Below are 21,170 nucleotides of genomic sequence, written 5' to 3'. Positions count from 1 at the left end.
CATTAATTACTTGAGGGATATCTTGAGTGATTACTTGAGTGATATTCTGAGTACCACTTAGGAGGGTCATTAGGTGTGGATTAGTTGCTAAAGCTTTCGTGTCTTGACCTCTTGACCTTGTGAAGAGTTTTTCTGAGAAGATGGCTGTACTGCACTTAGTTGTGCTCTGGCTTGGCTTCGTGTATAGGGGCGAGCTGTGGTTTTGTGCCCTGTGCCAGCCAGATCTGTGTAGGGATTGCAGGGGGGTGCAGCATCCGGAGGTGCCACTATGGTTTGGCTACTGGATGGTGTCTGTAATTTATCTGTGGAGAGGGTCTGGGTTTGGGTCTGGTGTGGTTGATTGGAGATGGCGTTCTGTGTGCCTTCTCTCTTTACCTCTCTTTACCAACACATGAAAAACTTCCTCTCTTTACCAACACATGAAAGAAACAGGACACGAAATTAATTTTGCAGATTCCAAATTGCTCTTTAACATGGAACATCACCACAAGAGAATAATCATGGAAGCCATCGAGATAGAGAAACACCCTCACAACATGAACAAGCGTGACGACACGTCCCGCCTGCCAGACATCTGGAAATTAGCCCTCCCCACAAAAACCGACACCAGAACCAGAGGCACACAGAACGCCATCTCCAATCAACCACACCAGACCCAAACCCAGACCCTCTCCACAGATAAAGCCAAGCCAGAGCACAACTAAGTGCAGTACAGCCATCTTCTCAGAAAAACTCTTCACAAGGTCAAGAGGTCAAGACACGAAAGCTTTAGCAACTAATCCACACCTAATGACCCTCCTAAGTGGTACTCAGAATATCACTCAAGTAATCACTCAAGATATCCCTCAAGTAATTAATGAACAAAAGAAGAAAAGGCACATTAACCTAGGAACTTCCTATCTGCCCAGAACGTTGGAGGCTATACACCACACCCCCTCAACAGTATTTATAGGAACTCAAACACTGAGATCCTGCTCTGTTCTAGTAACAAGAAGCCGAAAGCACCAGCCTGAAGATGACGAGTGAGACCTCGTCGAAACGTCGCCTAGACACCCCAACTCTTACACGGGAAGACACCCGAAGACACCAAAACCTACATATATATATATATATATATATATACGGTAATCGTTCTGCATAACGTTATATTGTATAAAAAAGCCAGTCACACTCCCAGGTGACAAAGAAACAGGACTCAGGATGGAGCTGTGCACATGTTTATGCAGATAGGAGCAAGCTGGATTCTCAGAAGTCAGCAGTGTGGGGAGTCAGGTTTATTTCCCTGAGAGCACCCACCTAAGCAGGTGAATAGTTTCCATTCATTCTTTTGAGTAAATGTATGAGATTATTCCCCATGCACTTTTCACTGTTAGCAACCTTCTTTGGCTTTCCAACCTCAGTTTTTCATTGGGCAACTTTTAGCCACCTGTTTGCCTTTCCACATTCTCCTTTAGTTTTAAATCGTTCTTTCCTCTCGAAGTGTCTCTTTTAAAAAATTGCAGTCCTATTCTCTCACATTCTTTTTACTGAACAAAAAAACAGGTCCCCGTTTTCTGTCACAAAAGAGGTTTCCCATTGTTTTGATCATCCCGGTGCCTCTTTTTGGGTGGTTCCAGGGACAACAACACAAGGCATAAGCTCCCATTTTCAGTTTGGGCAACTTTATACCCAGTGAACTTGTCTTCAGTGCCTGGCACAGAGCACTGCGGTTCTGGCCTTCCATCGCTGCTCTTCCTTAAGTAGGTAGTCTGGGGTAAGCTAGTCTCTAAAAAGTTGGGGGAACAATGATCTACCTTGCAAAGCAGGATAAACAAGTCAATGATTGCAATGCACTGTGCATGTTAAAAGAGCTACATGAATATTCATTTATATCATTGCAATAAGAAATTGTTCGTCTCTCCTTCCTTCACTGCAAATGCCTGAACCTTGTGTGTTGCATAATTGTGTTTCCCTTCACTCTGGCCGCCTCATCTTGGTGGCTGAGTTATTAAGTGACCAACCTGGCCTTGTCTTCTTTTCCTTCTTCGCCCCTCTTCTTTGTCCTTTCCAGCTGAGAGAAAAATGCTTATTCTTAGCCCTAAAGAACACGGCCTGACGCGAACCCATGATATATGCAGTGGCACTGCACGCTCCAAGAAACTGATACTTTACAGCCTCCTAAATTAAACAATACAGTATCGATAGAATCTCGGGTTACCAGGCCCCCATCTGATGCAAGGGAGATGGAGGGCCTCCCAGCCCCCTCGATCAGTCCATGTCTATCTTTCCTTGCAGGGGAGTCGGACACGCTGGTGGATGCCTCCATGAAGACCACGCCGACCTCAGTGCCAGGCCTGTCCCAGACAGATGAGCACTCCAACTGGTCAGGGAGCCAGACCACGGTGTTGGAGAAGGACCCAGAGGCTGGCCCCACGGTGAGGGGACCCTACCTGCACCCCAGCATTCCAAGGCAAGCACCTGCCGAGGCCCGGCACCTGGGGGTGGAGCCGCTGGTGCGGGCATCACGGGCGGAGCTGATTGGTGTGGCCCCGGGGTCCGAGGACAGCCTGTCTCTGGGGAGCGACCCCTACGGCAGTGCCTTCAGCCTGTACCGGGGCCGTGCCCTCTCCTTGCACGTGTAAGTAGCCGTGGGGCCGTGGAGTGGGGTGCAAGGGCCATTATGCTGGGACCATCTCTTCCCCCCTACTCTCCAGTCATAATCCCTCGCTGAACCCTCAACCTCTTAAGTCATTGATTCCGAGGCACCACCGAAACTTTCCCGAGCCCCATCATCACTGTCCCGATCCCTGATGTCATGGCACCCTCCATCCACAGCCCCCGCTGTACTCTCTATACCCTCTGAAGCCACCCACACTATCCTGCCATTGTCTCTCCTACTGCTTCCTCTGCTGCAGTATCTTCCCCCTCCCCATCGCCTCCTGCCTTCGCGCTCCTAAAATGTTGCTATGAGGACAATGGGCTGCATAGGTAGGTATCCGCTGCTGGCCCAGGCTTCCCACTCCCTAATGAGCATAGAGAGCAGAGTCTCCATAGCTCCTCCCCTCCCCGGGGTTTGCTGTCTTCCTTTGGCCTGGAGCTGACCCTGTTTCGCATAAAGCCAATGGCATCAGTAATAGGCCCTCCAACACCAAACTCTGAGAGATGCCCATTTAATTGGGGCATCAATTGCGGCACTTAAAAAAACAACCCAAGCACAGTGAGCTGCACTCACTCTTCTGACGCATGGCAATATTATTTAAATTGATAGTAAAATAATGCCTATATCGCCTTTGATTTCAAAAGGAATACCAGTCCTGGTATGGGCTAGCGAAGAAATTGCCATGACCAAGCGAGTCATTTAAGCCCTCCGAATCCTGGATAACCCAAATCCAAATTTATGACTTATGGGTGCAACTGAGCTAATATTAAGTACTTCTGAGTTCCATTTACTTCAAGGGAAGATTAAGCACCTGCTTAAAACGAATCCTTTTGAGATTAGTGGAACATAAAAGTGCTGTACTGAGGCTTGATTGCACTTTATGTAAATTAGCCAAACCGAGACAGGACCATTGGATGGGAAATTGCCGTTTTATCTGAATGTTTGATTTCACCCACACAGAGAAGAGACCCCCATAGCTGGCTTGGTGTAGGTAAAGGTGGAGACAGTCACAAGAGGTTGTGATTGTCATATAGACAGGGGCCTATACTGTTCCCACCAAGGCCTAGATTAATGGGGAGAAATAGGAGGGTTTCGATGCCACCATCCGCATTTGGGGATTTTAGTTTAGAAAAGTAAAGTAAAGGGAGCACATCATTCAGGAATATATAATTATGCATGGTGTAGAGTAAGTGGATACAAATATTTTTTTTCTCTAGCTGACTACTGTGGAGACAGAATGCTGGACTAGATAGGCCATTGGTCTGGCCCAGCTGGGGTCTTCATATGTTCTTATATTCACCTATTCCTGAGGTCAGTGCATCTGACTGTTAACCAGAAGATCGGGGGCCCAAGACCTCCCAGGGATGGCTGTGGGCAGGATTCCTTCATTGCAGGGGGTTGGACTAGATGACCCTCAGGATCCTTTCCAACTCTATGATTCTATGATTATTAAACAACTTCAGGCAGGCAAATCTGGAGAAAATATAGAATACAGAAGCACAATCAGAGGTAGGTAGTAACCTCATCCATAAGGATGACGTGAAAGAGAGACTGGTCGCTGTTGCTTAAGGGAATGGTAATTAAGAACCCAACAAATGATGTAATGATGGTGATGTGATTATCTCTTTGGTAGTGGTGCTTTTGGCTACACTAATGCGACTTTTGATAAATTCAACACACACACATTTTAAACCCCCCCGTTAAGAACCCCTTTTATTCTAGAAATGTAGCGATGCAGGGAGGCAAACAGGGAGAGATGATAAGCCGTGTCGAGTGCCAAATCTCTTCCTCATACCATATATAGATCCATTTCAGTTTCTGAGCCATTAGCAGGCACTGCCCACACATTTTTATTATTTCCCCCCTGTAATAATGGGAAACTGGATACCAGCGGTTTTTCTTAAAAGCGAAAGCTGAAACCCGTCATGCTGTGAAAATGGCAGCACACTCCATGTTTACTGCAGAGGCAGTGAGTGTAGTAAGGATCTTTGAGAGGGTGGGTGCAGAGCTACGTTAGGTCACTTGAGACTCCCTCATCTCCCTCTTCTTTCCTCCTGAGTTTGCTTTCCCAACTTTATCCTCACTCTTATCATCCTCCGGCTATGGTACCTAACTAAGTATACACTTGCATAATTCTCACTGTGTGCGTGTGTGCATGCAGCTGGACATGCATGCCCATTTGTTGTAAGGAACTGAGTTGGCCTTGGAATTAATGTATGTGTGCCAAGTATGTATCTGTTCATATGTACACATGAATTCGTGTTTGTACCTGTGGGAAACAGCATGTCTATGTACAGGATGCAGCTCTCTATTCCCCTATCCTCTGCCTTCTGTTGCATTTCTGGCTGCACCAGGGCCTCCCCTTGTCTTCCCCTGCTTCCTCAAGCCAGGCCAGCCTATACTCATCTACCACTGATGCACAGCCCGATGAGCTCCCCCCAATCTCTTCCTTTGCCCTAGTGCAGCATCTGGCATGGCTCATTCAGCAGATAAGACCAAGAGTTGGATCTTGCCAGGAAGAGTGGGTATTTTCCCTGGACTTTTGGCGGAGAATCCCAGTTCACCCATCTGGCCAGTCTTGGAATCAAATATGATGATGATTTATTTATATATATGCCACCCATCTGACTGGGTGCCCCCCAGCCACTCTGGGCAGCTTCCAACAAATTAAAACACAAGTAAGACATCAAACATTAAAAAAACCCACATTTTTATGAGGCAAGACCCATCACAATGCAATCCAGACCACAGTATGCCACAGCACAGAGCAGGGGCACTGTAGAAAGGTCTAGGTGGGGCAAACAGCTTGAGGAGATTCAGATAGTAAGCCAAGCCACACACTGCTGGAGAAGGCAAAAACAAACACACACACCCTCCCCTGTACACATGCACACACATCTTCATCTAAGGACAGAAGTACACGACTGTTGCTCCTTCTCATTGCCTCACCTCTCTCTTCCATGGGTAATTTAAACCCCAGGTCTGCCATTAGGAGGAGTTGGCCACGTGCTTGTTTAACCAGGGGGGTACTCAAGGGTACGCAGTTGCGTAGCGTGGGGGGTGCAGGGGGGGGGCTGGCCGCACCGGGCGCAACATCTGGGGGTTAGGGTTAGGGGGCGCAAATCCACGGGTTAGGGGGCGCAAATTACTTGCCTTGCCCTGAGTGCTGACAACCCACGCTACGCCTCTGAGGGTACGTAGTACCGGGACCCCTTTTGTTGTGAGGCACTTACGGTAACAACTTCATGGTGAATACCAGCACCTATTTTTCTAGAAAAAGAGCACAGGTTCTCCATATTTATTTATTTATTAATGTATAATCCACACTTTCATAAAAACGTAGCAAGACGGAGTAGGAGGATAAAATCAATAAAAGGATAAAATCAGCAAATATAAGGATAAAATCAACAAAAGTTCCGTAAATCAGCATTCAAAACATCAATAAGACATCAGCATAGGCACCTGCTCCCTTGCCGCTCACCTTCTTTTGAGTTTTTCAGGCTGTCCTGCCTTAGCAAACTGTGCCATGTCTTGCCTTCCAACTGCAGCAACCTCCCCCATGGTGGGTACCGGAGGGATGATGCCAACAGCAGCAGCAAAACCAGCACAGATACCCTCCACCCACCAGCACAGAAGCCTCCTCTCCAGCGCCCAGTGTCCCCCAGAGCAGGGCAGTGCCCCGTCCAGCCGCCTGGGGCTGGCCGTGGCCCCACCCCACCTGTGGCTCCCCGCAGGAAGCTGCTGATGCCCCCTGAGTTCCAAGATACGGCATCCGAGGAACAGGATGAGAAGCTGAAGCGCCCCAAGTCATCTGGCTACTCTCAGGCTTGCACAGGAGAGTCCCGGCCCCAGACGCCGCTGAGCGAGGCCTCCAGCCGCGTCTCCGTCCTCCGCCCATCGCCCAAGCTGCCGCGGACGGGCTCCAAAATCTTTGACAAGCTGAAGTTCTTTGAGGAGCGGCGCAAAAGCCTGGAGCAGAACGAGAACCCTTTTGCGGGGCACACATGGCTGCCGCTACGCAAGACGCGCTCTTTTGACCAGCCCGGCTTCGATGATGCCAGCCCCTTCCTCTCGGCCGTCTCCCACGAGGACCTGCAAGAGGACACCCGCTCCGAGCTGGGCGGCGTGGCGTTCCGGCGCCGGGCCTTCCACCAGAAGGCGGCCTCCTTGGATGAGCGCGGCCGCTTCTCCAGCCGCGTGCACGACATGGAGCACAAGTTCACGGAGGAGCTGGGCCGCATCAAGCGCACCGTGTCTCAGCAGCAGCTGCGGCGGTCGCAAGAGCTCTTCAGGTCACCGTCGCCACGTTCCTCCGCTGAGCCATCTGCTCCCAGGGTCCCCCCACCACGGAAACTCAAGCCCCTCAAGGCTTTGCCCCTGGCAGAGAATGCCCACGGCGTGCAGCAGCTGGTGTTGTCCAGCGTGGTCCTGGTGGGGCCCAGGGACGAGACCAAGGGGACGCAAAAGCCTCTGGCGAGGAGCGTGGCCACAGCTGAGCAGGTGGCAGAGCCCAGCAGGGGTCAGAAGGAAAGCGAGCTGAATGGGCAGGATCTGCGGAGGAAGGTGGAGCAGTGCCCGCTGACTCTGGCTGCCCCCTTGGGAAGGAGAGACCTCCTGCAGGCTGGGCATCCAGAGAGCAATGACTGCATGGATGGATCGTCTGTGAACGCGGCGAAAGGGAGCCATGAGCCCAAGGGTCCAAGTGCAGCCTCGCATGCCCGGAAACGGGAATCTGGCCAGAATGGACATTCCCTGCCCTGGGCCAAGACGGAACCAGGAGCAGATAGAAACAGGGCAGGGACCCACGGTGCAAACAGAGAGTTGGAAAGAAAGACTGGGAAAGTGGCAGAGAAAAAGGACAACGCATTGCAGCCTCAGGAAGGGAAGAGCACTCGGAGCAGAGGCAAAGGGCGCCGGACACGGCGAACGTCGCCTGAATCAGGTATGGAATCAGGGCAAGTGCTGCTGTCTCCTTGGGGAGGAAGCTGGCAAGCTAGGCTGTGCTGTATGTCGTGGGGAGAACTCCACCCAACTTCCCACAGAAATGGAGAGGCCTGTAATGTCCTTTCCTCCACTGTAGGCAAGACCCTTAGGATTCAGGCCAGAGCATCATGCATGCCTGGGATTGTATGAGCTCCTCGAGAGGGTTGGTAAGTGCTCAGTCTTGGCTTGCCCTTATCTGTTCTGACTGCTTCTCACATTTCTGCCCATGTCATCAGCATCTGGGATGTAATCTCAGCCAGGCCTTGCCTGGAAGAGTCATTGGTGCATAAGCTTAGCATAGGGCAGGAGTGGGGATCCTTCAGACCTCCAGATGTTGCTGAACTACAACTCCCATCAGCCCCGGCAAGTATGGGGAAGATGGGAATTGTAGTACAGAAACATCTGGAGGACCAAAGGGTTTCCACACGTGGCATAGGGTGTGGGGAAGAGCAGGTTTTTGCAGGGAAAGCTCTGCAGCAAATACAAACAAATGGCTGGACATGGAGCTTTAAAGCTCAGGTCTGTGCCTGGAAAAAGTGGGGCAAAAGCTAAGTGTGGATAAGCCCCCTCCTCACTATCCTTGGCCCTCTGTCATTTTTGTTCCTTTCCATAAAACAAAGGGACAGCCTCTGATCAATGGAAGTTGGAAAGAGGAGCATGAACTTGAGATCCAGTTTCTGGGGCGGCCGAGTGAGTGTGGCAACTTCATCAGGGCCTTTAAGTAGCTGGCAGATACAAGACATGGTGCAACATGTACAACAGATAATTAGTTCACAGTTCACTGTGGTTATGTGTATGTTACAGAGAACTGTAGTCTCCTAATGGCTAACACAGGTTTTGTGACAGGATTTTCAGTACTTCTGAGTCAAGAATGGAAATACGTGCTCTTTAGTGCAGGTTTTGTTCATTTGCTTAGCATTTAGGTACATTCCTCATGCATTCTTGCTACTGCCTTGTAAGGTAAGTAGGCTGGCCTTAGTATCCCCATTTTACAGACTGGAAGTGAGGCTGAGAAATGCACACATCTTGAATGCACAGAAGTAGTGTATATACGAAGGGGCTGCTGTACTGAGTCTACCAAATTACTGACAGAAAAATTAGTCCTCCAACTTCCTTCCCAGGTAGCCTGACTCAATAAGTGATCATAAATTTAGACACATTTATGACTAGTGTCAGCTTTGAATGCATTGAGCTGTAACAGTAGTTTTATGAGGGTTCTAAATTCCCCCCCTCTCTAAACAAGTGAAATGAAGCTCATCCTCTTTAGTTATTCTTAGAGACCTGTGAAGGTGGCTATCTGCGTCAAGGCAGAGTGAACTGTGCCACTCAGGAGGCTGCTCTAATCCTTTGGACTCAGCTAGGTAGCAATAGATCAAGAATCCACACTGTGCTAGAGAGAGACTTGGGGGGATTAAGGATTTTGAGCAAACTGTAATCATCAGCACATAAAAGGGCTCTCACTCTCTCGGGGCATAACAGAACCAGTGCATGTGAAAAAGAGAGCTAAGATTTAAACACATTCCTTCCCAGAAGGCAGTGCAAAGTTTTATATCCATGCAAGTTGTGGACCTTTTCCCCTCCTCCACACCACCTCTTTTGCAGCTGCTCTTTCTCCCTCTCTCTGCACAGAATCTTCTGATGATTCCTACATCTCGGCGGGTGAGGACCCACTGGAACGCCCCATCTTTGAGATCCCTATCCAGGATGTAACAGTCGTAGCTGGAACAGAAGTGCTGTTCAAATGCATCATCACAGGCAACCCTTCCCCAGAAGGCAAGTGCATGGAGTACCAGGAAGAGTGTGGGATGAGTGATGATGAGCATGCATAGGCAAACCTGTGGGGTGCCCAGTGCATGTCAGTGTGAGAGGGGCCAGGAGATGGATGGGGGCCATCTACTCTACCTTTGCTGTTGTCTCTTGGATCACACAGGTGTCTTCATTTCCACAGATCTCTAGGGATAATTGGTTTTATTTGGTTTTGTGTATGTTGGCTAGCTCACATCAGTAAGGATTCTGCTTTGAATATGGTCCAGAGCCATGTGGTCCTGGTGGCAACACTAGGAGGAAAAACACAAGGCGGGGGGAGAGAAATGGTTGCAATTCCAGCTGCCCAATAGTACCAAGTAATGTCACTGGCAAGTAATGTTGCAATTGACTAGAATGGGGGGGGGGGGGGAATGGCCTAACCAGGTTTTTTGCTTTTGTTGCAAGAAAAACAAAGGGCAATGCTATTTTATTTTTAGCTGCAATCCTTTGATAGGCAGGCAACAATCCTGCTAGACTTTCCCTCCCTTCGCCTAGCTCTGCTTTCATGCAAATAATTCAACCCTTACCCCTGCACCAGAATGTTCTATTTCAAAAGGTGATAACTTTTACTGTGATGCAGTTTTCCAGCAGCAACACCTGTGGTGCTGCCAAACTGTAGTCCTGTACAGTGGTGCCTCGCAAGACGAAAAGAATCCGTTCTGTGAGTCTCTTCGTCTAGCGGTTTTTTCGTCTTGCAAAGCAAGCCCATTGACGGATTAGCGCTATTAGCGGCTTTTAGCGGCTTATCGGATCAGCTGATAAGCGGCTTAGCAGCTTAGAAAAAGGGGGGAGGGGAAAAAACCTGCAGGAACTCGCAAGACATTTTCGTTTTGCGAAGCAAGCCCATAGGAGATTCGTTTTGCGAAGCACCTCCAAAACGGAAAACCCTTTCGTCTAGCGGGTTTTCCGTCTTGCGAGGCATTCGTCTTGCGGGGCACCACTGTATTATGGCTGGGAAATAACCCAGGGGAAATAACCACCATCCCAGGCCATTACCCTCAGTGGCCCTGCTGCATACCCTCTTCAAGTGTTTTTGCCTGGCTGAAATGTGTCCTTGAATTCTGATCATGCTTCTTATCTGGATGGAGGCCAGAGAGGGGAATGTGAATGTGTGTAGAAACTAGCCTACTGTACAAAGTGGGGGAGATGCATTTGTTTGGCTGTGGCCCTGCCCACCACTGCCATGTGGCCTCTGGAAGGTTGCTCAGAAGGGAATGTGGCTCTCAGGTTGCAAAAGGTTCCTCATCCCTCCTCTCTGAAAAGGACACCGTTCCAGCAGTCAGTGGATAAAGTGGGAAGTGCCATGTATGGGGGGAGGTGCTGTATGTACAGAAGTGTCCCCACGTGCTCTGATCTCCTACCCACTTGCCCCTTCCCCACAGTGTCATGGCGAAAGGATGGCGTCCCCTTTCGGAGCAGCACCACTCGCCCTATCAAAGCAGAGGGGGAACGCCACACCCTGCTGGTCAGGAGTGCCCGTGCGGCTGATGCCGGCCTCTACACAGTTTGTGCCACCAATGAAGTGGGCGAGGCCTGCTGCAGTGCCATCTTGACTGTGCGGCCAGGTAAGTGGCCGGGGAAAGCCAGCCAGATGGGTGGGGTACAAATAATAAATTATTATTATATTATTATAAGTGTGTGATGAACGCAGTGGAGGCAGCCCAGAGAGGACCAGCTGAATCCCTGAAGGCCAAGGGAGGGTTGTAGAGTCATATTCCTTCCCAGGCCAAGTTTGGGGAGAAGCAGTTTCGTGCCTTGGGGCTTAGTTAGCATCCTAGGCTAGGTCTTTTTCTGTCAACCTTGTGGTGCCTCAGGCTGCTGCCGCTGCTACTGCTGAAAGAGAGATGAGGCTGCCTTTACCCTACAAGGCTTGGTTTAGGCCAGCCTGGCTGACAAACAGCCAGCAGCAGTCTTGAATGCGGGGAAGAAGGGAGAGACGGCCTGGACTGCTGGGCTCTCAGCACCAACCCCAAGAGGTGGCGGCGGGGGAGGTCGAGCTGGCTGGCGGACCGACTCCGATTCCTGATCCGTGTTCCGGACCACAAACTCCGCAGGGAAACCCGTGTCAGCGGCGCCTGCAGTTTGCAAGCGTTCCTGGGCACGTGCAAATGAATTATCCGAAAGGATGCAAATGAGGTCGCCCGTCTGTTGATCTGAAATGTGAGCCCTGGAGGGGCTGGGGTCGGCGTCTGTCTGGAGCGCAGATGCCTTCCTCGGCTGTGGCTCAAGGGAAGGCGGTTCCGAAGAGGCTCCTGGATTCTGCCTGGCCTATGGCGCCTCCGTTGAGGATCCGTTTGCCCACTCATCTCCTCCGTGTCGGACGCTGTGTTTGAAAAGAATCGGGGATTGAGAGAGAGAGAGATCATCCTCGGGAAATGGCTGTAGGATCCTCTTTGCCGCGCCGATTGCAGGCTCGGGAGGGGCGCGCCGTTTGTTCCCTGCGTTCTCGCGCTGCAATCCTATGCATGTTTACTCAGAAGTAAGTCCCGCTGCGTTCAATGGAACTTAAACCCAGGTAAGTGTGTATAGGATTGCAGCTTTAGTGGGTTTGGAACTGGGAACTCGGCAGGGAGAGGGAACGCAACTTTTCAACTCCTAGGTGGGCGTTTTGAGAGGAACAGAGATGGGTGAAGCGGAGAAGGGAGAGTGTCTCTTGCTCCCATTAACCCTTTGTTTGTACAACTGAATGGTGTGAAGGGACCCTCCAACTTCACCACATCTGCCCTATAGGTAGGAAGAAATGGGATTCTGCTTTGGGTGCCCCTCTGGGGGCTGAGAATTTATTGGGTTATAACCTCCCAAAGCAATGGGGCTGCAGAAGGGAAAGCCAGCCTCAAATTCTCTCTAGGCCTCTTACCTTGTTGTCCAGAAACTTGGAGGTGAGAGAGACTCTTATACTAAGGTGTTTTACCTTGTCTTTGGGGATAGGGGGAAGCAAGAAACTACAAGGCAGGCCATTCCCATCCACACAAGATAATCTTTCTCTGCCTGCAGCAGAGCATGATGAAAGGCTTTGAAAGACTCACCCTTTTGTCTGGATCGAACACACCTCTGCTTCTTTCTCCTATTTTGTTCAAAGGGCTAAGAAACCTATCCTGTCTCTGTAGATTTTCTTGTAAACACCCCACCCATTCTTACTCAGCTTGAAGGGCAGCATTGCCACAGAAATTGCCACAAGACTATTTCCACTAACTGGCCCCACAACAAGGCCTGCTCTTCTCACAATGCATACACTGCAAGTTGTAGTTGTCCCAGCTACTAATGTCACCTTGGCCCCTTTCAGGGAGAGCAAGCCAGGAACGATGCTGCCAACAAGAAAAAGAGTACTGGCGCCCATGATTGGAGTTGCCTGATTCATGACTGTTTAAAGTCTTTCTTTTTACCAGATGGAGATGGCATAGATATATATCAGCAGTGGGCTTCCCTGTATGCCCGTGGGAATTGGCAGGGTTACAGGCAGTGTTGGATTTGATATCTTCTAAAGCAGTACTGAGAAAATGACTTGTTGTTTCTGTTTCTTCACTCTGCCTCTTTCTGGGTAAGAGGATTGAATATAGACTAGAGCCTAACTGCAAGAAGAGTTTCACAACCCAGATGATCAAATTATTTACATTTATTTATTCCAAACAATGCACTATGCAAATTACACACTAATAGAGATGTTGTTTGTGCAGATTCATATATGCATATTTGAGGTGCCAAACTTTTCACCTCATGACTTTGCCACAACAGATTTCCACAAATAGCTGTTTCTCTGAAAGGGCCCCATTATACACAAATGCATGAAAATTAGTCAAAGAATTGTAGGTCATTACTACGTTTATTTATTTGTTAATACACTTTAATCTCACTCCTCCTCCAAGGATTTCAGGAAAACATAATGGTCTCCCCTCAGCCCCAATTTTATTTTGTTTTGTCCTCACAATGACCCTTTGGGGTAGGTAAGACTTGAGAGATAATGACTTGCCCAAGGTGAGCTTCATGGCTGCTGAATATCTGAAAACTAACATTCTTTCTTGAACTGATAGTTGTCATATGGGGGTGAGTTTGGATACAAGCCTCTCCATAGAAAACTGAATTGATAAAATCCTTGCAGAAGGATTTTACCATCTCAGTTATGAAGACAAACATAATTCAGAAATGTCACATGGTACAGTCCTGCCTCTTCAGAATGCAGGAGGAGGGAAGTTCACATGTTTGTCATTAAAAGAAAAAACAAAACAACCTCCATGTCTGTGGAAAGTATGTCAGGAAGAAGGAGGGTTCTGACTTAGTCTCTCTTACTTTTCTACTTACAAAGATAGCTAATTTAATTAAACGGGTAGCATTCAAACATGTGATCCTTCAACTGCATTTTGAATGATACGGGCCTAGGAGGGCTGTATACCATGTGATGTTTCTGATTGTGTGGTTCTGTTCTAAATCAGCCTCTAGGCTCCATTCCACAGAAGCAGCAAAGGTCTGTTTGAGATAACAATGTTCATGCTAGGCTAAGTGCAGTGTCCTAATTGCAAAATAGGGCATAGTGGAACAGTCAAGAGGAAGGATGGAAAGAACTAATGGGGTGTTAGTTGGCTTAGGTAGGGGCAGGAAACTGGAAACTTGCATACATAAGAAGGAACAGGGGAAAGCAAAGAATGAAAACACTCTAACCATCGCACACCCTTAGGGTCTGTGTTTTTGTTTCAGGGCCAGGGCCACTGTTACATTATATGCTTGCCACTTCCCCAAGTTTCCATCTGGGGCTGCTCTAGTAATGTTTGAATGATGAAAATCATGTATGAAGAGTTGACAATGTGTTACATCCCACATCAGCAGAGTGGGATGGAGCCTGCTAGGAAGCTGGTAGCCATAATGCCCCAGTAAGAGTATCTAAAGATAGCATAAGCAACCAAACATTTCCTGCTGCAATGGATTTCTATTACTATTTTGAAGGAACCAATGTATTCCAATGGTCAATTTGTGTTATTACTTTTTGTATGTGCTATTTTTTTAAAAAGCAAAAGCAAATGGAAACCTCATCCCTTAGAATACACTGTAGGTGCACTGGGCTATCATGTAGAAAGCTAGATTATATCATTTACTTTGTGCTTGTGGCTAAACCGTCAACTAAAATCCCTGTATATGAGCCCTGGCTGCTAGGTGGGCGGCTATGTCCTGGTGCTGCTTTTCCCCTTGAGCTGGAGAGCTTTGCTGCTTCAATGTGCTGTGCACAAGCCATGCCCTAACCCTCTTCTGCCTGTCTAGCTCCCGCAGAGTCCCACAGCCGATTGGCACCCCATCACGAGCTCAGCAGCCCTGTCACATCAGATGAAGAGTACCTGAGCCCCTTGGAAGAGTTCCCTGAGTCTGGCACCCCGCGGCACCACCCTGTCATGAAAGTGCAACCCCGATCTGAGATTGGCCCACCCCCGGTGCATGTGGGCATCAACTTCAAGGCAGCCCCATCCTTTGAGGTGAGCAGGTGGTGAGACTAGCGCAGGAGGGCATGACAGTGGAAAGTAACCTATGGCTTTTGCATACTTGAATGAGGATTCAGGTTATAAACCGGCACTCCCTTGGATTGGGGTTGGGGGCCCTGGGCTTTTGACATGCTCAGACATTTGAGGCAAAAAGTAAATTCCAGCTTTTACTCTACTGAAGGTATTGCACCTAGCAGAGCTTGCCCTCACTCTGCTTATCCCTGCCCCCTGCCTTAAAGAGAACTTGCTTCCCATCTCCCTTTGCAGTTGGCATGATCCTGACACTCTCTCTTGCAGGTGACACTGAGTGATCAGGAAGTACTGGAGGGGCAGGATGTGGTCCTGCGCATTCGGGTACAGGGAGAGCCAAAGCCCATTGTGCACTGGTGAGTGGGTTTTATGATACAGCATAACTTCACAAGTAGCCATGTTGTCCTGGGATGATATGGGTGGCGAAGCTTTCCCAGTTTTGCAAAATAAGAATCTCTCTCAGGCAACCAGTAAGGGAACTTGCGTACATCAAGAAGAATGTTGGGTTTATTTTATTTTTTCCTATCTGGCCTTCAATACTCCACAACTAACAACTGTGTGATATGTAGACTGGCAAAATATTAAACAGACAAGGCTGTTTTCCAAATGGCACAAGACCCATCCAACCTGAGAATGGTTTGTTTTGTATGTAAGTGGTGGGATGGCAAAAAGAAAGCAGGTCCTCGGCCTTCCAGAATGTATCAAGAATCAGACCTGAGACTGATAGGCCTGGATGTAATGGCAAAAAAGGGGGATCTCTGATCTTATGGCTTGAACTGCCTTGCCTATATTCTACCAAAAGCTATGTTTGTAGTAGCAACAAGGTTGGGGGAAGGCCAATGCAGAATGAAGTATGTAGCCTCTTCCTGAGGCATGCTGCTTTGGAGGAGGGATGGTGAGATGAGATGACAGAAGAAGCATTTTGTGAAGTTGGATGGAGTTGCAAGCACTGCAGGCTCTCAGACCCTCTCCTCTGTCCTCTAGGTTGAAGAACAGGCATCCAATAAAGTATGGGCGGCGCATTTCTGCTGTGGAGGAGGACGATGGATCTTTCTGCCTACATATCCGCATGGTGGAGTGCACTGATGCTGGCTATTATGCCTGCAAGGCCATCAATGAGTATGGCACCAAGCAGTGTGAGGCCAAGCTTGATGTACAAGGTACCTTTGGAAGCCACAGAGCATGAAGATTAATGCTTGCTTGCCATGGGCTGTCCCCAGAATATCCTGCTTGCATGCCTATTTCCTTGGTTTACTCACTCATCTAAGCATGCTTCTGACCCCCCCCCCCAAACATCCTGTGACCTATATGAATCCTCTGCCCACAAGTAGCCTGTGGCTCCATGGCTGCTTGTTTCTGGTTGTATTGTAACTCTGTCTCCTGCCCCTAGAATTCATGACAGCCCTTGACTTAATTTTGCCCTTTTTTCATCATGAGTCTAAGAAATTTAGAGCTCCAGTTTAGAACTTCAGCCTAACAGCAGATTATCAAGAGGCACAAGCAATCAGGTTTCTGTGGACTACTATGGTAAATGGGGCAAGGAGAGGAGAGAGGTTCAGCTGAAAGCAAGAAGGTATCATGAGTTCCTGAACATAAATACTACTTAGGATATCTTTAACACTCTTTGAATGTTGAAAGCATTTCCGAAATCCTTACAGCAGACTTGTATGGTAGTTATATTATCCCCGTGTTGCCAAGGTGGGCTTGAGGTTAAGAAGATAGTGGCTTGCTGAGGGCCTCCAGATCAGTGTAGTAAAAGGCAGATTAGAACTGGGGACTTGGCTATTTATTATTTTATTTAGCAAAACTTACATACAGCTTTATAGTAATAAAACCACAAAGCTGTTTGACAAAAAAAAAAAAGAAACATTAAAAGTATAAATAAAAGGCAGTTAAACAGGTACTTAGAAAACATTTAAAACTAATTAAAATCAACAGTAAGCTAAACCATTATTCTATGCTACAAGCTTATATTAGTTTTTCTTTCATTTTAAGTGGCATGGATAGGGTGAGGTGTGCCACCTCTGGTAGCAGCTATTAAGTAATGTTAAAAAGCAACTAATTAATCAATAGATTTGGATTTCCTGCCTCAGGCACCAAAATGTTTTGGACTGTCACTATTCATGACTTTCATTAGAGAATCCTGGGAATTTTACTTGCCTCCTTAGAACTGGGGACCCCTGGAAGGAGGGAATGGGGCCAAGCTAGATGAGATGCTTCGTTTTGGGATAGTGGATGCATATGATGCTGGGAATGAGATCAGCCTTTGATGCTGGGATTAGGAGTGCTCCCATTCTATTTTTGGGTGGGATTCAGTCACATACTGGGAAATTCAGGTTGCACAATTATAGTTGGTTGGGAGGTCTCTACACCCCCCAAAGATAGGACTCTTTCCAATAAGGAAAGTGATGGGAAAACACACTGGGTAGTATAGGGTAACACTTGCTTAAATGATGCAACATCATTTAACCTCCCACAAACAAATCAGGATGAATGTTCATTAAATAGCCAACATCCTCTAATCTTCCTGTAAACAAATGAGGGTGAATGCTAATTAGCACCAGTCATCTGAAAGCACCCTAGTAAGAACAGCAACAGGAAGGGGATGCTTCTTCATTTTTCTCCATTCCATTTATTTGTACACTCAAAATTTCACCCACCCATGGGTGGGAAAGCTGTGGGTGGTGACAGTGTGTGTGAATAAACAAAGAGGAAAGGGCTAAGTGGGCCACCCACTTCACTACTCTTCAGCTCTGTGGGCATGCTCTGAGCCACTAGCCACTAGGGCAGTCCAACACAAGGCCGTTTTTTGGCAATCCTCAGCAACATTTGACACCCTCTCACCCTTCCAGCCCTTGCACTGGGCTTTGGGAAGGAAGTGTGAGGGCTCTGACAGGGTCAGAAAGTTAGCACTTTCTCAGCTCTGAGAAGAAGCTGGAAGGGCCTTAGGAGACTGCCCAAAGCCTTGCGCCTCCTTCCCAAAGCCCAGGCAGCATGAGGTTGCGGGGTGAGGTGTCAAATTTTGGCCTCTCGCTCTCCCCCACCCTGGTACAACAAGGCAGCGTGCGGCCCGCAGGTTCCGTATTGAAGTAGGTAGGAAAAGTTGGACTGTCCCTGCACTAGGCTAGGCTTGTTCTCCTGGGGAGCCCTCCATAGGTAGCTGTCTTCTTCTGAACATGGCAAGCGCAACTGCCTTGAGACCCTTTGGAGGTCTGTTCCAGATGGGAAGAAGAGCATTCAGCTGTTGCTTAGCAACCGAGCACCAACTGCCTGTGTTCTCCCAATCCTCCCCCGTCCCACCTTGAGCTGAAACAGTGGCAGCTGCTGTGGAATTTTGGAGAAAGGAACCGTGAGCCTCTGCTCAGAAAGGAAAGAGACGAGAGAGATAGCCCACTGAGGGGGCCTGATGGCTGTGTATACCAATGTACTGCTCCCACATTCCCATAAAGACAGCCTCTGTCTCTGCCAGTGGCTTCCACGCTAATCATTGGGGCAATGAGCAGCAGCAAGTTTTACCGCCAGCTCTCAGTATACTCCTCCCTGACCCCTCAATCCTACTATGCTTTTTTCTTCTTGGCTTGGTTCTGCCTTTCCCCCCACCCTGTGGTACCCAGAACTGGGTCCCAGTGGTGGTCTGCCACCTTTCCAGTTCATTTCCAGCAGAAACTAGGGCCCATCTGCATTATACATTCAAAACACTTTAAACAGCCATGGCTTCCCTCAGAGTATCCTGGGAACTGTAGTTTGTCAAGGTTGCTGCGAGGTATTAGGAAACTCTTACTCTCCTCAAGAGAGCTACTATTCCCAGAGTTTGCCAGGAAGAGGGCTCAATTGTTAAGCCACTCTGGGAACTGTTGCTTTGTGAAGGGAATAGAGGTAACAACTCTGAGCACCCTTAATAAATGACACTTCCCGGGATTTTATTTAGGGAAGCTAAGGCTTAAGTGTTATGATACTGCTTTAAATGTATAGTGCAGATGGGGCAATGTGCCAGGCATTGTCACTACCACCAGGTGAAGGAGCAACCCCAGGCATTTTGCTGCCTGAGACAAAAGGCAGGATGTGCCTCCCCATTCCATGTACAGAATCTGACCACTTACAGTAAAATTACTTCTTCAGTACTGATGCCGGGGCAGCATCCTCCACTGTACCTGAGGGCTGCAGGTTGCTTTACAGGGTGCAGAGCAGGCTAGTTGATAGGACTCGGGCAGAATGGTTGTAGTGGGGCTGTTGCCACCCCAGCATTTCCTGCCTGACGTAGCTGCCTCGCTTTGCTTAATGGTAGGACTGGCACTGGAGCAACCAGCTCCTGTCCACATGGGCATCTCTTTACAGTGCCTGTGAGCCTAAATGGGATGCTATCCCCATGCTGGTTACATCTAGTAAAAGGAGAGGCTCCCTTCTCAGCCTCTGTTACCTGACCCCATAATGCCTAATATGGGCCTGAGTGGGATTTGTGTAGGGAGGAACTGGAGCAGGCTGGAAGGAACCAGCACTGTATTTTTCTCTGTCATTGATAGCTGAGGGCATATGCTAGTATTGGCTCACCTCAGTCTGGCGGGACTTTTGGTTCTTTCCCCTATACCCATTTAAAAGGTGCCCTTTCCACTTTAATCAGCCTCTCTTGCTGCCTCCTTGTTCTGAATGCAAATCGCTCTGATTGGCCTATTGCATCACCTTTTAGGGAAATGGAGGCAGAGCTTTTTTCAGGTCCTAAGTGAACAGGACTTGCAGGGTCTGTTCCTAGGATCACTGGATCTGCAGAATGTTCCCAGGTGGCATGTTTTACCTAGATAGGAAGAAGAGTCTGACACTTCCTATAATGGGTTCTGCCTGGCTTCAGTGTTGGACTGGTTGGCTTGGGAAGAAGGGGACACTGTCAGGCAAATGGGAGTGTGTGTCTGTGTGTAAATGCACTGTGCTTGCTCTTTTGCTTTGCCAGACAGTGTCTACATCTGTGTATCTGCCAGGCAAACCCTTTGCTTTGACCAGGCATGTATGAATTTGTCTGTGCTTTGCCTCTGTGTCCACCATGCTACACTAACCCTTTGCTTGCTGACTGTGTTTTTGTCTGTACAGGGGGAGTGAGCTAAGCTACTGCTTGGCCCCTGGGCCGCTCTAGCCAGACAACTTGGGCAGTTGCCTCTGCTCCCAGCGTTGACTGAACAAACCAGACTGGCAAGGCTTGGCTCCTGCCCCCACCCACTGGATGGCCAGCGCCGAGACTCACCTGGACCCACAGGGCAGCTGGAGGAGTGAGCCACTGTGGGTGGGAGAGTAGTTCTGGGCTGCCCTTAGCTGCGTGAGCTGAACCAATCTGTGCCATCTCCTTAGTGCGTGGGCAGGAAGCCTCTCTGTACAATCGAGTCTCCATGTGATCCACTCTAGGGCATATAATCTCAGTGGTGGGCACTGTGCCTGTACCCAGGCGTTACACCTCTAGGTGCTGATGGTGTTTAATCCCCGTGCCGGCATCCATTTCTGTCTGGCCTGAACTGTGGCCAATGTGTGGTGCTCTCTGTTTCTTCCATGTGTCCATGTCTTCTTGCCCCCGTTTGCACACTCCTGTTTCCAGGGGCCTGGGGCAGAGCACTCACTTGTCTGCTCCCTGGCCAGCTTCTCTAGAGGCTTGTGCTGCTCACCCATGGACCACACACACTAAAATGAGGCAGCTTTGGAAGGAGGAGGCCCAATCTAGGCCTTGCTTTCCCTCAAATCCAAGAAGGTGTCTGTGGGCAGAAGACTACATGCTCAGCTTTACGCAAGGCAGCGTCCTTATCTGCACGAAGTCTGGACAGCACAAGCTCACTGGGAAGGGACCTTTGCCCCTGAGTTGTGTGGGATGGAGGAGGGCTCAGGGAAATAATGGCACCCCACTAGACTTGAGCCTGCTGGGCTATGGAGCATCTTTAATGAAGGAGGCCAGGGATGCAGTCTCTTACTACCATTGTGCCCACCCCGCTCTGGGAAGGTCTCACAGGGGCTGGGCTACAGTGAACCCCTTTTTTGTAGAAGAAATAAAGTCTGTTTCGTTTGGTAAAAGTGCTGTGTGGTTTGTTCCTAGCGCAGACCCCTGTCTCCCTCTTCCCCACGTCCCCTTCTTACCCCAATATCCTGCTCTTGTGTTCTCCACACCCCATCATTCTTTCATTCACATTTAATTTGCTTCTGAATATGGCTGCCTTCCTCTCTCCTGCTACTCATTCCTGGTTGCAGTGGTTAATGGGTTGCCAGCCTCAAGTAGTATTTTG

The 21,170-nt window shown here is 48.9% G+C and overlaps 1 protein-coding gene across 6 annotated transcripts in view; it reads left to right on the top strand.

Moving 5' to 3' along the window:
• The window catches only part of SPEG (striated muscle enriched protein kinase), a 107,871-nt gene that overhangs the window by 42,467 nt on the left and 44,234 nt on the right, over nucleotides 1–21,170 (top strand). For 5 of the 6 annotated variants that reach the window (XM_081213670.1, XM_081213674.1, XM_081213673.1 and 2 more), the window contains 7 exons: nucleotides 2,275–2,449; nucleotides 6,187–7,580; nucleotides 9,251–9,394; nucleotides 10,810–10,992; nucleotides 14,675–14,883; nucleotides 15,187–15,275; nucleotides 15,904–16,079. In XM_081213670.1, coding sequence (XP_081069796.1) covers nucleotides 2,275–2,449; nucleotides 6,187–7,580; nucleotides 9,251–9,394; nucleotides 10,810–10,992; nucleotides 14,675–14,883; nucleotides 15,187–15,275; nucleotides 15,904–16,079 — 2,370 coding nt within the window. Of the gene's footprint in view, nucleotides 1–2,274; nucleotides 2,618–6,186; nucleotides 7,581–9,250; nucleotides 9,395–10,809; nucleotides 10,993–14,674; nucleotides 14,884–15,186; nucleotides 15,276–15,903; nucleotides 16,080–21,170 lie in introns of all 6 variants that reach the window. The other variant, XM_081213669.1, reaches the window with a different exon arrangement.

This window comes from Podarcis bocagei (assembly GCF_964188305.1).
Source record: "Podarcis bocagei genome assembly, chromosome: 1".
In the NCBI taxonomy this organism is placed as follows: Eukaryota; Metazoa; Chordata; class Lepidosauria; order Squamata; family Lacertidae; genus Podarcis; species Podarcis bocagei.
This window is presented reverse-complemented; position numbering and strand designations above follow the sequence as displayed.